Source organism: Leopardus geoffroyi, chromosome B1 (genome assembly GCF_018350155.1).
Source record: "Leopardus geoffroyi isolate Oge1 chromosome B1, O.geoffroyi_Oge1_pat1.0, whole genome shotgun sequence".
In the NCBI taxonomy this organism is placed as follows: Eukaryota; Metazoa; Chordata; class Mammalia; order Carnivora; family Felidae; genus Leopardus; species Leopardus geoffroyi.
Window position 1 is genome coordinate 82,894,524 of NC_059327.1, and position 14,615 is coordinate 82,909,138.

At 34.9% G+C, this 14,615-nt stretch overlaps 1 protein-coding gene across 1 annotated transcript in view; it reads right to left on the reverse strand.

Moving 5' to 3' along the window:
- Nucleotides 1-3,457: 3,457 nt before the first annotated feature.
- SMARCA5 (SWI/SNF related, matrix associated, actin dependent regulator of chromatin, subfamily a, member 5) overlaps nucleotides 3,458-14,615 on the reverse strand; it is a 39,585-nt gene continuing 28,427 nt past the window's right edge. The window contains exons 15-24 of the mRNA XM_045466691.1: nucleotides 12,026-12,174; nucleotides 11,513-11,632; nucleotides 10,601-10,711; nucleotides 9,592-9,705; nucleotides 9,368-9,490; nucleotides 8,509-8,641; nucleotides 7,816-7,934; nucleotides 7,182-7,394; nucleotides 5,408-5,515; nucleotides 3,458-4,721 (exon numbers count right to left, since the gene is read on the reverse strand). Of these exons, the coding sequence (XP_045322647.1) occupies nucleotides 4,656-4,721; nucleotides 5,408-5,515; nucleotides 7,182-7,394; nucleotides 7,816-7,934; nucleotides 8,509-8,641; nucleotides 9,368-9,490; nucleotides 9,592-9,705; nucleotides 10,601-10,711; nucleotides 11,513-11,632; nucleotides 12,026-12,174 (1,256 nt within the window). The 3' untranslated portion in view covers nucleotides 3,458-4,655. The remainder of the gene's footprint in view (nucleotides 4,722-5,407; nucleotides 5,516-7,181; nucleotides 7,395-7,815; nucleotides 7,935-8,508; nucleotides 8,642-9,367; nucleotides 9,491-9,591; nucleotides 9,706-10,600; nucleotides 10,712-11,512; nucleotides 11,633-12,025; nucleotides 12,175-14,615) is intronic.

Sequence of the window (14,615 nt, forward strand, 5' to 3'; positions counted from 1 at the left end):
CTGCTGGTCCTCAGACCCTATACAGTAGGGTAAAACTCCACTCTCCTAACATATTTGGGATGTAATGACTTAAATGCTAGCATATTGAAACTCACCAGAGGGGCATCCGGTAAAATTATCTGCATCCCCCAAATTTAAGATAAAAGTCTTTTTTATAGTATTGAATGATTTTCCTCTCCTAAACTCAAAAAAAAAAAAAAAAATCCATGTTACCTTGATGTCATGTTAATATAAAGGTATTATTAAGCGGCTATTGAGGTTTTGTTTTATTTTGCTTTGGCAAAATGTGTTTTATGGCAGTAGCTTTTCAAATTTTTCTGTGCATATGAATCACCTTTGAATATCTTACTAAAATACAGAGTCTAGTTCAGCCTGTCTAGCCTGAGGCTTTAGATTCTACATTTCTAACAAGCTCCTAGGCTCTGAAACCTTTACCTATTACTGTTAAGTCTAAAGATTACTGTGATATCAATTTTCAAAATACATCAGACTCAGGGTGATACTTCCCGCCCCCCCCCCCCCCCCCCCCCCGCAGGTGAAACTTGCAATGCTGAGCGATGCCTAAGACTTAAGTAGAAAAGTGGTTTCAGGAAGAGGTGTACGTGGTGAGGACATTAGAATGCTACCCCAGCTGTTTCTGCAAATTTTACCAGTGATCAGTGAGCACCCAATCTTAGGCATTGGGATGTGGCATAAAACTTGACTGCCATAAATCTTAAGTGTGGGGCCTATACACCAGTATTTTGGATCCAGATACAGCAGCCATATCTCATTTTGTTGCACTTTGCAGATACTGTGGGGTTTTTTTTGTTTTGTTTTGTTTTGTTTTTGTTTTTGTTTTTTTTTTTTTACAAATTGAAGGTTTGTATTTTAAACTTAATTATAATTGTTATGGCGACCTGGGATCTTTGATGTTACTGTAATTGTTTGGGGTTCCATAAACCATGACCATGTAAGAGGGCAAAATTAATGGATAAATGTTACATGTGGTCTGACTGCTCCCTAACTTGGCTGTTCTGCACCTCTCTCCAGGCTTTCTTGGTAGGGACTCATGCAGCTGGTGACTCTCGGTTGAAACTGGTGCTCACCGACCATTCTGAAAATCCTAGGGCCCTTTGGAATAATGCTAAATGTACTCTGCCTGTGCTCTATAAGTGGAAGAACAAAGCCTGGATGACAGTACATCTGTTTACAACATGGTTTACTGAATACTGATGAGACCTACTGCTCAGAAAAAAGTTCCTTTCAAAATATTACTACTTATTTGACAATGTTGAATGCATCTGGTCCACCCAAGAACTCTAACAGAGATAGACAAGATGCATATTATTTTCATGTCTAACACAGCATCGATTTTGCAACCCATGGATCAAGGAGTCATTTCGACTTTCAAGTCTTCTAATTTAAGAAATGCACTTCATAAGGTTGGCATAGTGATTCCTCTTACTGATCTGGGCAAAGTACACTGAAAACCTTCTGGAAAGAATTCACCATTTTAGATGCCATTGAAAACATTCATGATTAATGGGAAGGGGTCAAAGTATCCACATGAACAGGAGTTGGGAAGAAGGTGATTAGAACCCTCTGGAATAATTTTTGAAGGGTGTCAAGACATAAGTGGAATCTAAAAATGTGACTAAACTGCTGCCATCTCCTAATAAAATCTCAACGGATGAGGAGTTGCCTCTTATGAACAAAGACAGTGGTTTCTTGAGATAGAATCTATCCCTGGTGAGGATGCTGTGAAGACTTGAAATGACAACAGACTTAGAAATATTCCATAAACTTAGTTGATGCACAGCAGCAGAGTTTAAGATGGACTCTAATTTTGAAAGAGGTTCTAATGTGGATAAAATGCTAACAGCACTGCCTGCTAATCTTTCATTGGACGGAGAGTTGATGTGGCAAACTTCATTATAAGAAATGGCCACAGCCATCCCGACCCTGAACTACCACCACTCTGAGCAGTCAGCAGCCACCAACATCAAAGCAAGACCTTCCACTAGCAAAAAGATTACAACTTGCTGAAAGCTTAGATAGCATTTTTAGCAACCACATATTAAGGCATGTGCGTTGCTTTTTTAAACACAATGCTATTATACTACATTGTAAATGTATGCACTAGGAAACCAAAATAGCCATTTGACTCACTTTACTACAACATTCGCTTTATTGCAGTGGTCTGGATCTGAATCCCCAGTATCTCTGAGGTAGGCCTGTATACTGAAATAGGTTACACTATATTTATAAAAAGCTGCTCCTTCCTTGAAAATGGTCTTTGGGAATCAGGTCAACCATGTTCTATGAGCAAGCCCATCATTCGGCACTTGATTCAACCTCTTCAAATCTTTTCAGCTTGAGACTGCCCACTGAATTGGCCCACTAAAACACTAACAGAAGTGTTAAGGGCTGGCAGCTCCTTAGAAAGGAAATTTTAAAATATTCCTTAAAATGGTAGTAGAACTAAACCCATCTACCACTCTTTAGGACATGCAGATCTTTAAAATTCTGTATGTTTATAATTTTTTTTTTTTTAAATTTTTTTTTTTTTCAACGTTTATTTATTTTGGGGACAGAGACAGACAGAGCATGAACGGGGGAGGGGCAGAGAGAGAGGGAGACACAGAATCGGAAACAGGCTCCAGGCTCTGAGCCATCAGCCCAGAGCCTGACGCGGGGCTCGAACTCACGGACCGTGAGATCGTGACCTGGCTGAAGTCGGACGCCCAACCGACTGCGCCACCCAGGCGCCCCTATAATTTTATATATAGTCTATATATATATATATATATATATATATATATAATCTTCATAGTATTTTTGTAGTACTTAAAAAGTGTAATTCTACTTGACAAAGATTTGAAGCCACTAAATTGGTAAGTCAATTAATTGGTTGGTAGATACCAAAAACTAGTCAATATATATTGCTGTTTGTCTTCTATCACACACAGTTTACTTCTTCCCATCCCTAACCCATTAGCACCAGATGCTATTAGGCTGTTTCTCTTCTTGAAAACTTGTCTTTGGTGACTTTCAACAGTTACCTTTAGCCTTATATTTTTCTAAGTATTTCTTCAAAAATGAGGCTCCCACGCTTAATGGTGACTTGTTTCATGAAAAGAGCGATCATTCCTCAAATTTTGTGTACATAAGACCCAAAACTGTTTTCAGAACCCAAAGTTAAAATGAGGTCAATCTGGAGGGGAACACAAACTCAAATTACAGCCTGTCTTCGACACTGAATTTTGCTGGACACCGATAGCAACAATTGCACATTTTGGAAAAGTGAGCGGTATTAGTAATACTTTAAAAAATCACTGAAAATAAAAACCTCAATGTATGGGCAGATGACAAGTGATAGGAATTTTAGAAGAAATCTAAAGGAAAGAGATAATGTCCTAAGGAAAAAAGGTAAAAATCAAATGAGAAAATTGAAGAAACGGAAAGAAAAGACCACTTAAGGATTATAAAAGTTATATTTATTCACGATGCTACATTTATTGCATTCCCTTAGAAAAATGGAGAACTGTTTATGTACCCAATTTGCACATATAAAACTTTATACAAATTATGTGTAGCACATAAAGGCCTCTGGTACAGCTAAAATCCTGACACTACAATTTGGGTAAATCCTGCTTCAGGGTCTCCAGTTTATCAAGTCTGTTCAGAGAAAATAAACACTGGTATTATACTCAATCTTGCCATTCACACTTAGAAATTATTTTAAAATATAAAATTTTCACTCTAAAAACTCAAAAAAGGTAAACTGGAAGGGGACACACTTTGTTACCGATTTCAATTTAACAGTATGACAAATTCATACCTTATTTTGGCTGGGTCTTTTTAAAAAAAAACTATCACCTTAGTTTTGACATTCTTTCTAAGTTGTGGCTGCTTCAAGAAGGTAGTATGTCAAAACATTTACCAAACAGTAAAAATAATATTCCTTTTACAAAATGGTACAATAACACATTACAGAACCAGAAAATACTAAATGTCTTTGGCTATACAACTAAAAGGCCAGTCTTCCAACAGAATAGGGCATATTCACACCTCAGAACCAACTACAGACACAAAGCATAACAGAAATATGCATAGAATTTAAGGATAATTTGTCTTGCCTTTTTTTTCCATTCTACCCATATAATAATCAAGGAGAATGCAATTTACATAATCTTCCCAGATGAGACTCCATATAGCACTACAAAGATACCCAAATTTCTGCAAAGGCAAAGTGAATTAAAACAATTACACAACTAAGACCAAAGGGACAAATGTTTGTTATCTGCAATTTTAGTTGTTTGCTTGTTTTTTTAAGCTTCTTTTTTTAAGCTTTGAGTGTAGAAATCATAGCTGATAAACAAAAAGTCACCATCTTCACAAATGAAACTATAATAGAAAAATAAATCAAATGAAACATTTATTAATAAATGAAGCCTGTTTTATTACTTCAAGTGTTAATGATAAAAAAAATTTCAGCACAGCTGTTGCATTTAAAAAAGTGAAACTACATACTATGTTTCTAGCTCAGTAAACAGATGAACCTGATGTCTTTGAATGACATAACAATTGAGCATTGTACAGTACATCTTATGAAGACCCGTAAATTAACGAACTACTGGTTTAAAGTTAGTGATTATGAAACAAATATGTATTCATAGTTTCAGCTTCTTTTTTCTTCCTCGACCATCAGGGGCTCCATCCATTTTACGTTTCTGTGTCTACAAATGAACAGAAGGATTGCTTTTCAGCACAAGACAATAAAGGTAAAACCTAGACTATTTTTACTTTATTAATAACTGCTACATAGTAATATGTATTTAGCCTTTCTTACCTATTATAATCTTAATACTCCAAATAGTCTTATCTACTCACTTTACTAACACAAATTTTATTGCTAATGAAATGATTTACAATAAGCAATAGTGAGTCAACACATCAAACCAGTATAACATGCCCTACCAAAAGAAAGCAGTACTACTTTATGAAGTTACATAAATACCAAGGACATTAGAGGCATTCATTTATTCATGACTTTTTAAATTATTAAATCTAAATAAAAATATGACATTTTTTTCTCTTAAAATATCTGTATTCACATTGCTAAGATATCACTGGGACAATAAGCCAAATCTTGGGAAGTTTACATATTCTAAAATTGTAACTTGTACTCCTCAATGTCAACTGTAAGCTCCTGGCATTTACAGGACATGCCTTCCTAGGTTTTCATGAATGCCCAAATTATGAACTACCATCCGATTCCCCACAGAATGCATAAAGCAGCTTATTTAAAAAAAAAAAAAAAAAAAAAAAAAAAGGACTAACACCTCAATGATAGCTAAGCAATGTTCAAATTCTTACAAAGAAGTCTTCTAAGAATGTTATTTACATATTCATGAATACTTACAGAAGGTTTTGGTCCTCTCTTCTTTTTCTCTGCCTTCTCTTTTTCTTCTAGTTCCATGTTTTCTCTTTCAATCAAGGTAATTAAGGTGTTACACCTCCTCTGGAGTTCCTGAATTATAAAAATAAATTTATATGGTAAACATGTATTTTCCATTGTTTTCATGATACCCAAGTTATAAAGCTATAATGTTTTGGGGCGCCTGAGTGGCTCGAGTGTCCAACTCTTGATTTCAGCTCAGGGTCGGGCTCTATGCTTAGCATGGAACCTGCTTGAGATTCTTTCTCCCTCTCCCCCCACTCACGCACTCCATAAAATAAAAATTGTAATGTTTTAATGTAATATAAAATCATTTATACACCCCCCCATAGATAAAATGTATAAAACAGACCTAACAGCAACTGAATCACTCTTTAATTATATTTATAATGCATTTATAGTGCAACATTTCCCAAACAAAGATACACAAGAGACGCCCTTAGTTAAAAATAACCCTTCAGAGGTCAAACACGAAAAGACTGTGCACCGTCCTCCATCTTAAAGAGTGACAACATAAATACGCTGAGAGAAATCTTACTATGAAAGATGTTTAAACTTTGCTTATCCCTGTATATCCCAAACCTAAAACTACAGAACACTTTTAGCATTTTCATCCTAAATAAAACAAGATGGAAGTTAAAAGCTCAGAAGCAGTAAAATGCACAATAAAAACAGGAATTAATTCACTGAAGCCCAACTTTCCTGAATTATAACTTTAGGAACTTGCTTATCAAAAACGGCTTTTTAAAATAATCCAGACTCGGGGCGCCTGGGTGGCGCAGTCGGTTAAGCGTCCGACTTCAGCCAGGTCACGATCTCGCGGTCCGTGAGTTCGAGCCCCGCGTCGGGCTCTGGGCTGATGGCTCAGAGCCTGGACCTGTTTCCGATTCTGTGTCTCCCTCTCTCTCTGCCCCTCCCCCGTTCATGCTCTGTCTCTATCTGTCCCAAAAATAAATAAACGTTGAAAAAAAAAAAAAAAAAAATTTAAATATGGAGAACAAACAGGGTTACTACAGGGGTTGTGGGAGGGGGGCTAAATGGGTAAAGGGGCACTAGGGAATCTACTCTTGAAATCATTGTTGTACTATATGCTAATTTGGATGCAAATTTTAAAAAATAAAATTAAAAAAAATGTTCATTTAGAAAACCAAAATTTTCTGAACAATTCAAGTTTTAAATTATGATCATCACATTCAAAAGGTGGAACTGATGGTGATGCTTCCTATTTAGAACCTGATTAAAATTAACAGTATCAAAAACTAGCGCTTATCAGAAGTGGTGATGTTACAAGATATGTGATACTAAAGGATAGAACCAGGAAATTTTTTAAGTTATCCATGATAACAGTTTAATTTTTTTTAATGTTTATTCATTTTTGAAAGAGCACAAGCAGGGGTGGGGCAGAGAGAGAGAGAGAGGGGGGGACACAGAATATGAAAAAGGCTCCAGGCTCTGAGCTGTCAGCACAGAGCCCGACACGGGGCTTGAACTCACAAACCGCGAGATCATGACCGGAGCTGAAGTCAGATGCTCAACCGACTGAGCCACCCAGGCGCCCCTCCATAACAGCTTTTTAACTATAGGTAACTGTTTTCTCATGATCTGATTTAACCTCTAATACTTACAATACTGTAACTAAAATGTACTCCAAAGATGGAATGAAACCACAATTTTACCTATTAAGCAATACTTACTCTGAATGGTTTGCTACGTTACACAAAAAGGCCCAAGCACTCACCATTGCAGTTCTGGACTTCAAAAACCAGTCAAATCTGAACTGAGGAGAGTTGCGAATACACTGTCGTAATTCATCATAAACGTTTTCTTTGTCGAATCCAAGTTTGTGAAGCATACAGATTAGAAAACGATCCTCTTCTTCAGTATAGTTTTTTCCTTTGTTAGTACCATACGATATTCTCAGCTGATGAAAAGGTGCTTTGTACCGTCCAATCTATCAAAGTTAAATTTTATATTATATAAATCCTGTATAATACATATTTCAAATCAGCATTAGTAAAATTAGCTAAAAATGTTATGTTCCAAATCAGAATTTTCTATCCAAAGCACCTCAACTACGTTATATAACCTTTGTTGTGAAACAACCTTATAGTCTTTATTATTCTAAAGAGAAATATAGGCTGAGACTTTCTGATACTATGTAGGAAAGAGCAAAATCATAGGGTTGCTGACCAAGATCCATCAACTGACGTACTAAGGTAAATTCTGTTGAGACTTCATTTGAATGTTGTTCTTTGAAGAAAATTTACATTTGAAACCATCATTTCATTTCCTTTTAAAAAGTTACTTTAACTCGCATATTCTCAGGGAGAAGTTATATTACTGACTGCCAGATTTATTAATACACAAAGTACCTTCGTGTCAAGTGCTTTTTTGATACTAATTCTTCTTTGAATTCTTGCCTCTCCCCTTTCAATCTGAGCCATAATCTTCTCTATGTCCTGGAGTTCATTGCATCTTTCCCAGAATACAGCTGGTAAAAAAGTTGGACAGATGGGACAGGTGGAAGAAGGGGGAAGATATAAATAATTTCTCACAAATGCTCTCATTTATTTAACTTGCTAAGGATTAAGAAATATTTCCATTTCTCTCGTATCTAATGCTACAAAGTAAATAAGTCAATTATTTAATTTTCTTAACTGTAAAAAAAAAAAAAAAATGAGCTGGATGATTTAAGTATCTCCCAACTCTTAAATTTCTATTATTGAATCCTAAGCAGACTCATCACAGCACAACCAGACCTATTGATACGACAATCCAAGTGACTTCAGGAAACAGAGGCATATAATACTTGAGTCATTACAGAGAAAAATAAAACGAAAGCACAATTATTCAGTGTATTCAGTACCCTATTATTTTCTTGGCTATAGCCAGTTCACTAGGGTAAAAAATAAAAGTATCTTTTTTTTTTTTTAAATAACATTTTCTAACTTGATTTTTTAAAAGACCTAACTTGACTTTTTAAAAACACAAAAAAACTAAACCTCCCAAATAGCTCTCCAAAGAACCTGAGAACATTCTTGTATCTATTAAAATAAGAAAATTACCTGAATATTCAATAACTTCTTCTGGAGTTTTTCCTTCTACTTCTCTTGCAATATTTTCAATATCATCACGACCCCACTTCTCATTAGCTTTGATAAACTGGTTAAAATCTCTCTTATTCCAATTGGTAAATCCCTTCAAAGCAGCAGAAACAAAATATTAACACACACTGAACATGGATAAGACGCTACTACACTTTTCTGTAACACTTAAGAAAAATTGGTAAATTTTCAACTACTCCTTGTTTTTAAGTTTTTAAAGTGGTAACTTTTCATACACACAGATGTGCATTTTTAGCAATATGTCATATATTGCTTAGATAACCAAGCAATTAAATCTGAGTGGAAGAGAGTAAGGAATGCTGCATGCAAAGGTGACCTTTTTGCTGAGTGCTGAGGATTAGCAGGACTTTGCAAAAAGGAATGAAAAACATATAGCAAAGAGCAAAGACATAACAAGTGGGAAAACAGAAGAAAAACAGAGCTTCAAAAGTAGGCCAGATACTGGCCTACAGTAAGGCCAGATTCTGAAAGACCCTGATTAAACCCTAATGGTTGTTAAGTAGAAACTTGTGTTTGAGAATAGTAACTTAATACCAGTGTGGAAGATTCACAGGAAAAGGAAATGAGAATACTGAAAGACAGGTGATCAAAAGATTATCCACTCTACCAAGGCTGGTGCAAATCTCTCCTCTTCTAAACTACCTCAACAACTCATGACAATCAAAATGTAGCATGCTTTATCACCTCCAATTACTCCATTTTTTAAAGAAGACTTGTACTTTGTATATCCCAACACAACCTAAACACAGTACCTTACAAAACGATAGTTACTAAGTTTTATGTTGATTGAAGACTATACCTGTGTTAGAAGCTTCTCTTTTTCCTCTAACTCTTCATCATTAAGGGGTTCAGCTTCATCAATCTTAAGCTGTTCTTCTTTTTGTGCCTGTGCTGCATTTGGTAGGTCAGGATTTCGAGGCACCTAAAAAAAAATAATAATCCAACCATGAAAAAAAATACTGCTATATACCATTTGTTAAAAACAAACCAAATTAGTTATGAACAAAGTGTTACTCCCATTACCTTGTATCCAATAGTTTTTCTGTAATACAGAATTTCTTTTTCCAATAATTCAAATAAACGTGGAGGAAAGAACTGGAAATCCTGAACGTTAGGTTGTTTCGGAGGTCGAGGAGCCTAAAGACAAAAACATTGTTCATTTAAAAAACCTGTTTTAATTAATGGTAACCTTCCTGTTTCCATACACCGTGACAGCCAATTCTCTAAGCAACTGATCAATTATTAACATTGAACATTAATCAAATTTTTGTTTGTTTTTTCTTTTACTTTTTATTTTTAAAAGTTTACATCCAAATTAGTTAGCATACAGTGCAACGATTTCAAGAGTAGATTCCTTAGGGCCCCTTACCCATTTAGCCTATCCCCCCTTCCACAACCCCTCCCGTAACCCTCAGTTTGTTCTCCATATTTATGAGTCTCTTCTGTTTTGTCCCTCTCCCTGTTTTTGCATTATTTTTGTTTCCTTTCCCTTACATTCATCTGTTTTGTCTCTTAAAGTCCTCATATGAATGAAGTCATATGATTTTTGTCTTTCTCTAATTTCACTTAGCATAATACCCTACAGTTCCATCCATGTAGTTGCAAATGTCAAGATTTCATTCTTTTTGATTGCCGGGTAATACTCCATTGTATATATATACCACACCTTCTTTATCCATTCATCCATCGATGGACATTTGGGCTCTTTCCAAACTTTGGCTATTGTTGATAGTGCTGCTATAAACATGGGGGTGCATGTATCCCTTCGAAAGAGCATACCTGTATCCCTTGGATAAATGCCTAGTAGTGCAACTGCTGGGTCATAGGGTAGTTCTATTTTTAGAACATTAATCAAATTTTAAATGCATACATTCACAACTAATTTTTAGAAAATTTTTTAACAAAAACTGAAGGAAATACACTCTAAGAAGTGACAAAAATACCTAATTCTCAATCTGATTTTACTGCAAGAATATAAGAAAAAAATTACATTTCCGGTATTTTTAAATGTTTTATTGCTCTGTCAACTCACCTTGGGTGCTTTAGGTTCACTGACACGAAGAGCTTCCCTAAAATAGGCATCAACAGCATAGTTGGCTTTTCTTTCTCGTTTTGGTGGTTCAATCCACTCTGTGAATGCTATCTAGTATATGGGAAATAATTCATATTACCTATTTTTATTATATACAGTCACAAATCTTATACGAATGCAACTCTTACTGTGTACATTACACCTCTTGTTTGTAATGGATAGACATTTGTAAAATGCTGGACTATAAGCTCTAGGAGGATAGGAACTATGCTACTTTGCTCACAACTATGTAATCAATACATGGGACAGTGTCCAGTAAATAACATATATACATAGTAAGTACCTCTTGATCAAATGAAGAACATTCTATCGTGTAGGGGGAAAAATATTACAGAATGTGCTATAACCCAAACTAGGAGAAAAATGTAGGTGTGTACTTAGCCCAGAAAACATTCAGAGGATATACAGGCCTAAATGTTAACAGAAAAAACAGTGAGTAGAATTCTTTTTTTCTTCCAACCTGTAGGTATTTTTAAATTTCTCTACAATAAAAACAAGTATTGTTTAAGGAATTAGGAAGTTTTTCCCTTTAATTACCAGCCAATTTTGTTAAAAAAAAAAAAAAAAAAAAAAAAATCTAGTAAGGTTGTGACAAATTTCTTTGCCAATTATTTTAATTTTCAAAGATTCCAAACTATAATCACCCCATATTTCAACTATAATAGTATATACAGTAAGCCTCATTAAATTTTTAAAACATTTCAGAGATTACTAACTGAAAATAATTTAGATGTGAATATACAGAAATGACTGCTTTGAGACAAATTTACAAGGCATTACACCTAACACTTAAAATTGCAAGTTTCAAGTAAAATAAAGTGTTCAAGTAACCAAAATGTCTTTAAAAATTACCTTTTGTTTTTCTCTATAATCCTCTCCTTCAAAGTTATAAACACTCGACTCTGTATCCATTGTGAAGTTTCTAAGGGAGCTTTCACCCATCTTGGAGAGCTTTTCATTCATCTCTGCAGTCTAGGGAAAAAAACAGATGAGAGACAAAAAAAAAAAAAAAAAACCCAGAAGAATTGTAGTCAAAATTAGGCTTTACAGACACAAAAGCTTCTTTTTATGGTTCACATTAACAAGTACTTCCTCAAACAGTTCTGATTTAAAACAGTTTATATATTAAAAACATTATCACATTTAGGGGTGCCTGAGTGGCTCAACTGCTTAAGGATCTGACTCTTGATTTCGGCTCAGGTCGTGATCTCAGTTTGTGAGTTCAAGCCCCGTGTCCAGCTTTGTGCTGACAGCATGGAGCCTACTTGGAATTCTCTCTCCCTGCCCCTCCCCTGCTTGTGCATCTCTCTCTCAAAATAAATAACTTAAAAAAATAAAAACACTGTCATTTAATCTGTACCTCACCTTCTTTGCACCTCTTTCCAAAATACCATCAATATCCTCATCCGTAATCTCACTTTCCTTTGAAGCAAATACATGTGTTGCCCCATGTCTAATCATTTGAAGCATTTCATCTTTCCCAATTTTGTTCAGATTCTGATCCACAAGCCTTCCTGGAAATAAAAAACAAAAACAAACAAAACACATGTTATATAATGTTAAACTATATTTTACTGGAAACTTGGTATTTTAAATGTTAGATGTAATACCATGTATTCTGCCTCAAGCATCAATCATTTCTGTTTATTCATTTCTGATAATTTTCATTTTCACATAAACAATGCCAAATTCATAGTTGTAAGCTTTGAAATATTCTAAAGTTTATCTATTACATAATGAAGCCTACTGTATACCATCTCAATAAAATACATTCTTATATGGGCTGAATAAAAGCAATTTGGGATTTTTGAAAATCAAATTAGCAAGGTTTTTAAGTATCAACAGATGAGATTATAAACACAAGAAATTTCTGATAAGCAGAAAAGCATTAATATTAACTCCCCAATCAGCTTTTTCTACCTAGAAAAGTAAAAAAAAAAGTGAAGTACTAAGAAACTTTTACATTGCCAAACTTTATCTAAGGTCTGAAACATACATCAATTTCTGAAAATTTCCTAATTTTAAGAACTGAAACTCCTGAAAGTATTTTTTGATTGTAGAACAAATTCAACATAAGAAAATTAAGATCTTCAGTTGGTAGGAATCTGGCCAATACTGTAACTGTATTAAAAAAATGCAGGCATCAAAACAAAACAAGCCAAAATACAAAAAATTACTTTCACCCAGAAGGGCCATTCACATACAACATACGAGCGTCAAGTTTTGTATTCCAATCAAATTGTAATAAGTGAATAAAGATCCAAGTTGTTCTCTCAGATCTTAAATGCTTATGTATCATGGCTTTGGATCCCTAACAGAATGCACAAACATCTATGAGTTATAAAGTTAGGATAGACCTACAGAACTTGTTTCTTTGGACTGAAAGCTATCTCACTATCAAAATGTTCTTAGCCTTATTAAAACTACTTCCCTATTGGACAGGGGGGAGCTATTCAGACATAAAGTATTCTATGGTTTCTTATATTTTTAATTATGTTCCTTACTCCACGAGACAGTAATACAAAAGTATACATACACCTGAGGCTTACTGTTTGATTCCTGTAAAGCTATTAGCACAAAATGTGCTCCAAAATTTGACACCCTCCTCCACAATAAACCCAACTAAGTAAAAAACTCAAACAGCTTTTCTGAACTGTCAACTAATTTTTAATCTTTTTTAAAAAGTGTTTCAAAGATGAGAATTAAAAACAACACAAGGCAGGTGTTTTTCTAAAAACATGGATGAAGAATGTGAGGGGGAAAAAAAGAACTAGCCATTACATTACCCATGAGAAAACTCACTGTTGGGCAGGCCCCAGAGACTTTCATAATTAAACACTTCACTCTAATAGTTAATATAGTTCTTGGTCCTCGATGAGTCACCTCCTAGCTATACGAATGGTAAACTAGTGACTTGCCTCTACTTATGCCAACCTCAAGCTGGCATGAAGACTACAGAAGTAATGGATGCAATTTAGCACCTTGCTTGGAACAAAGTAAGCACATGATAGTAATTATTAATAAAAACAATTAATAAGCCATCATTTATTGCCACATATGCAGAGACATGACTAACACTATGACTGGCATTAATGGGATATCAAAGAAATGTAACAGTCCCTTACTCACATGAAAATTAAAAGCTGGTTGACAAAACGAAGACAGGTAACATGGAATCATCAGTGAGCAGTATTAACCAGTGTATCTCTGGGCTTTATAGACAGATAAAAAGTACATGCTCATAATGCAAATTTGAGAAGGAAAGAAACCAATGTGATTCCAAGGTTAATGAGGTTTTCCCCCCTATTTTTCCGTGTTACACATCCCATCACCAACCTTACTGTGATATAGCTCCATGAAAATGTAAATGTCTTCCTTAAAAGCTAATCTGGCACAAGAACTTCACTCTCTTCAATCAACCCAAAACAAAATCCCACTCTTACCCTCTAGTCCTATTTACATTAATGTAATAAACATTACATTGTAACATTACATCACCCACCCTCTCACTAAATTATAAACTCTATGGAAGTAAACACACTTGTTGCTTTCATTCACCACTGTATTCTCAGCAATAAGAACAATGCCTGGCATCTGGTGGCTGTTCAGTAAATAGTTGGCAGACTAGAAAAAAGAATAACATCAGATTCTTTGAGTTTCATTTGTATTTCTTCATTTTACCCCAGAGTAATTAATAGAGTGCTTATTAGTACATGTAAATCATACTCACCACAGCTCTATTTAATGTGCACCACACTAAATGCTGAGTTTTTTATATGCATTATCCCCTTTAATCCTTAGTAGTCCTAAACAGTATTGCCATTATCCCCATCTAACAGATGAGAAAATAGGCTCAGATGGTATAAAAAAACTGCTAACTGACAAAGTCAACATGCAAACTTCAACCTTCCTGAGCCCAAACCAATCTTAATAAAACTAAAGCTCACTTTTCTCT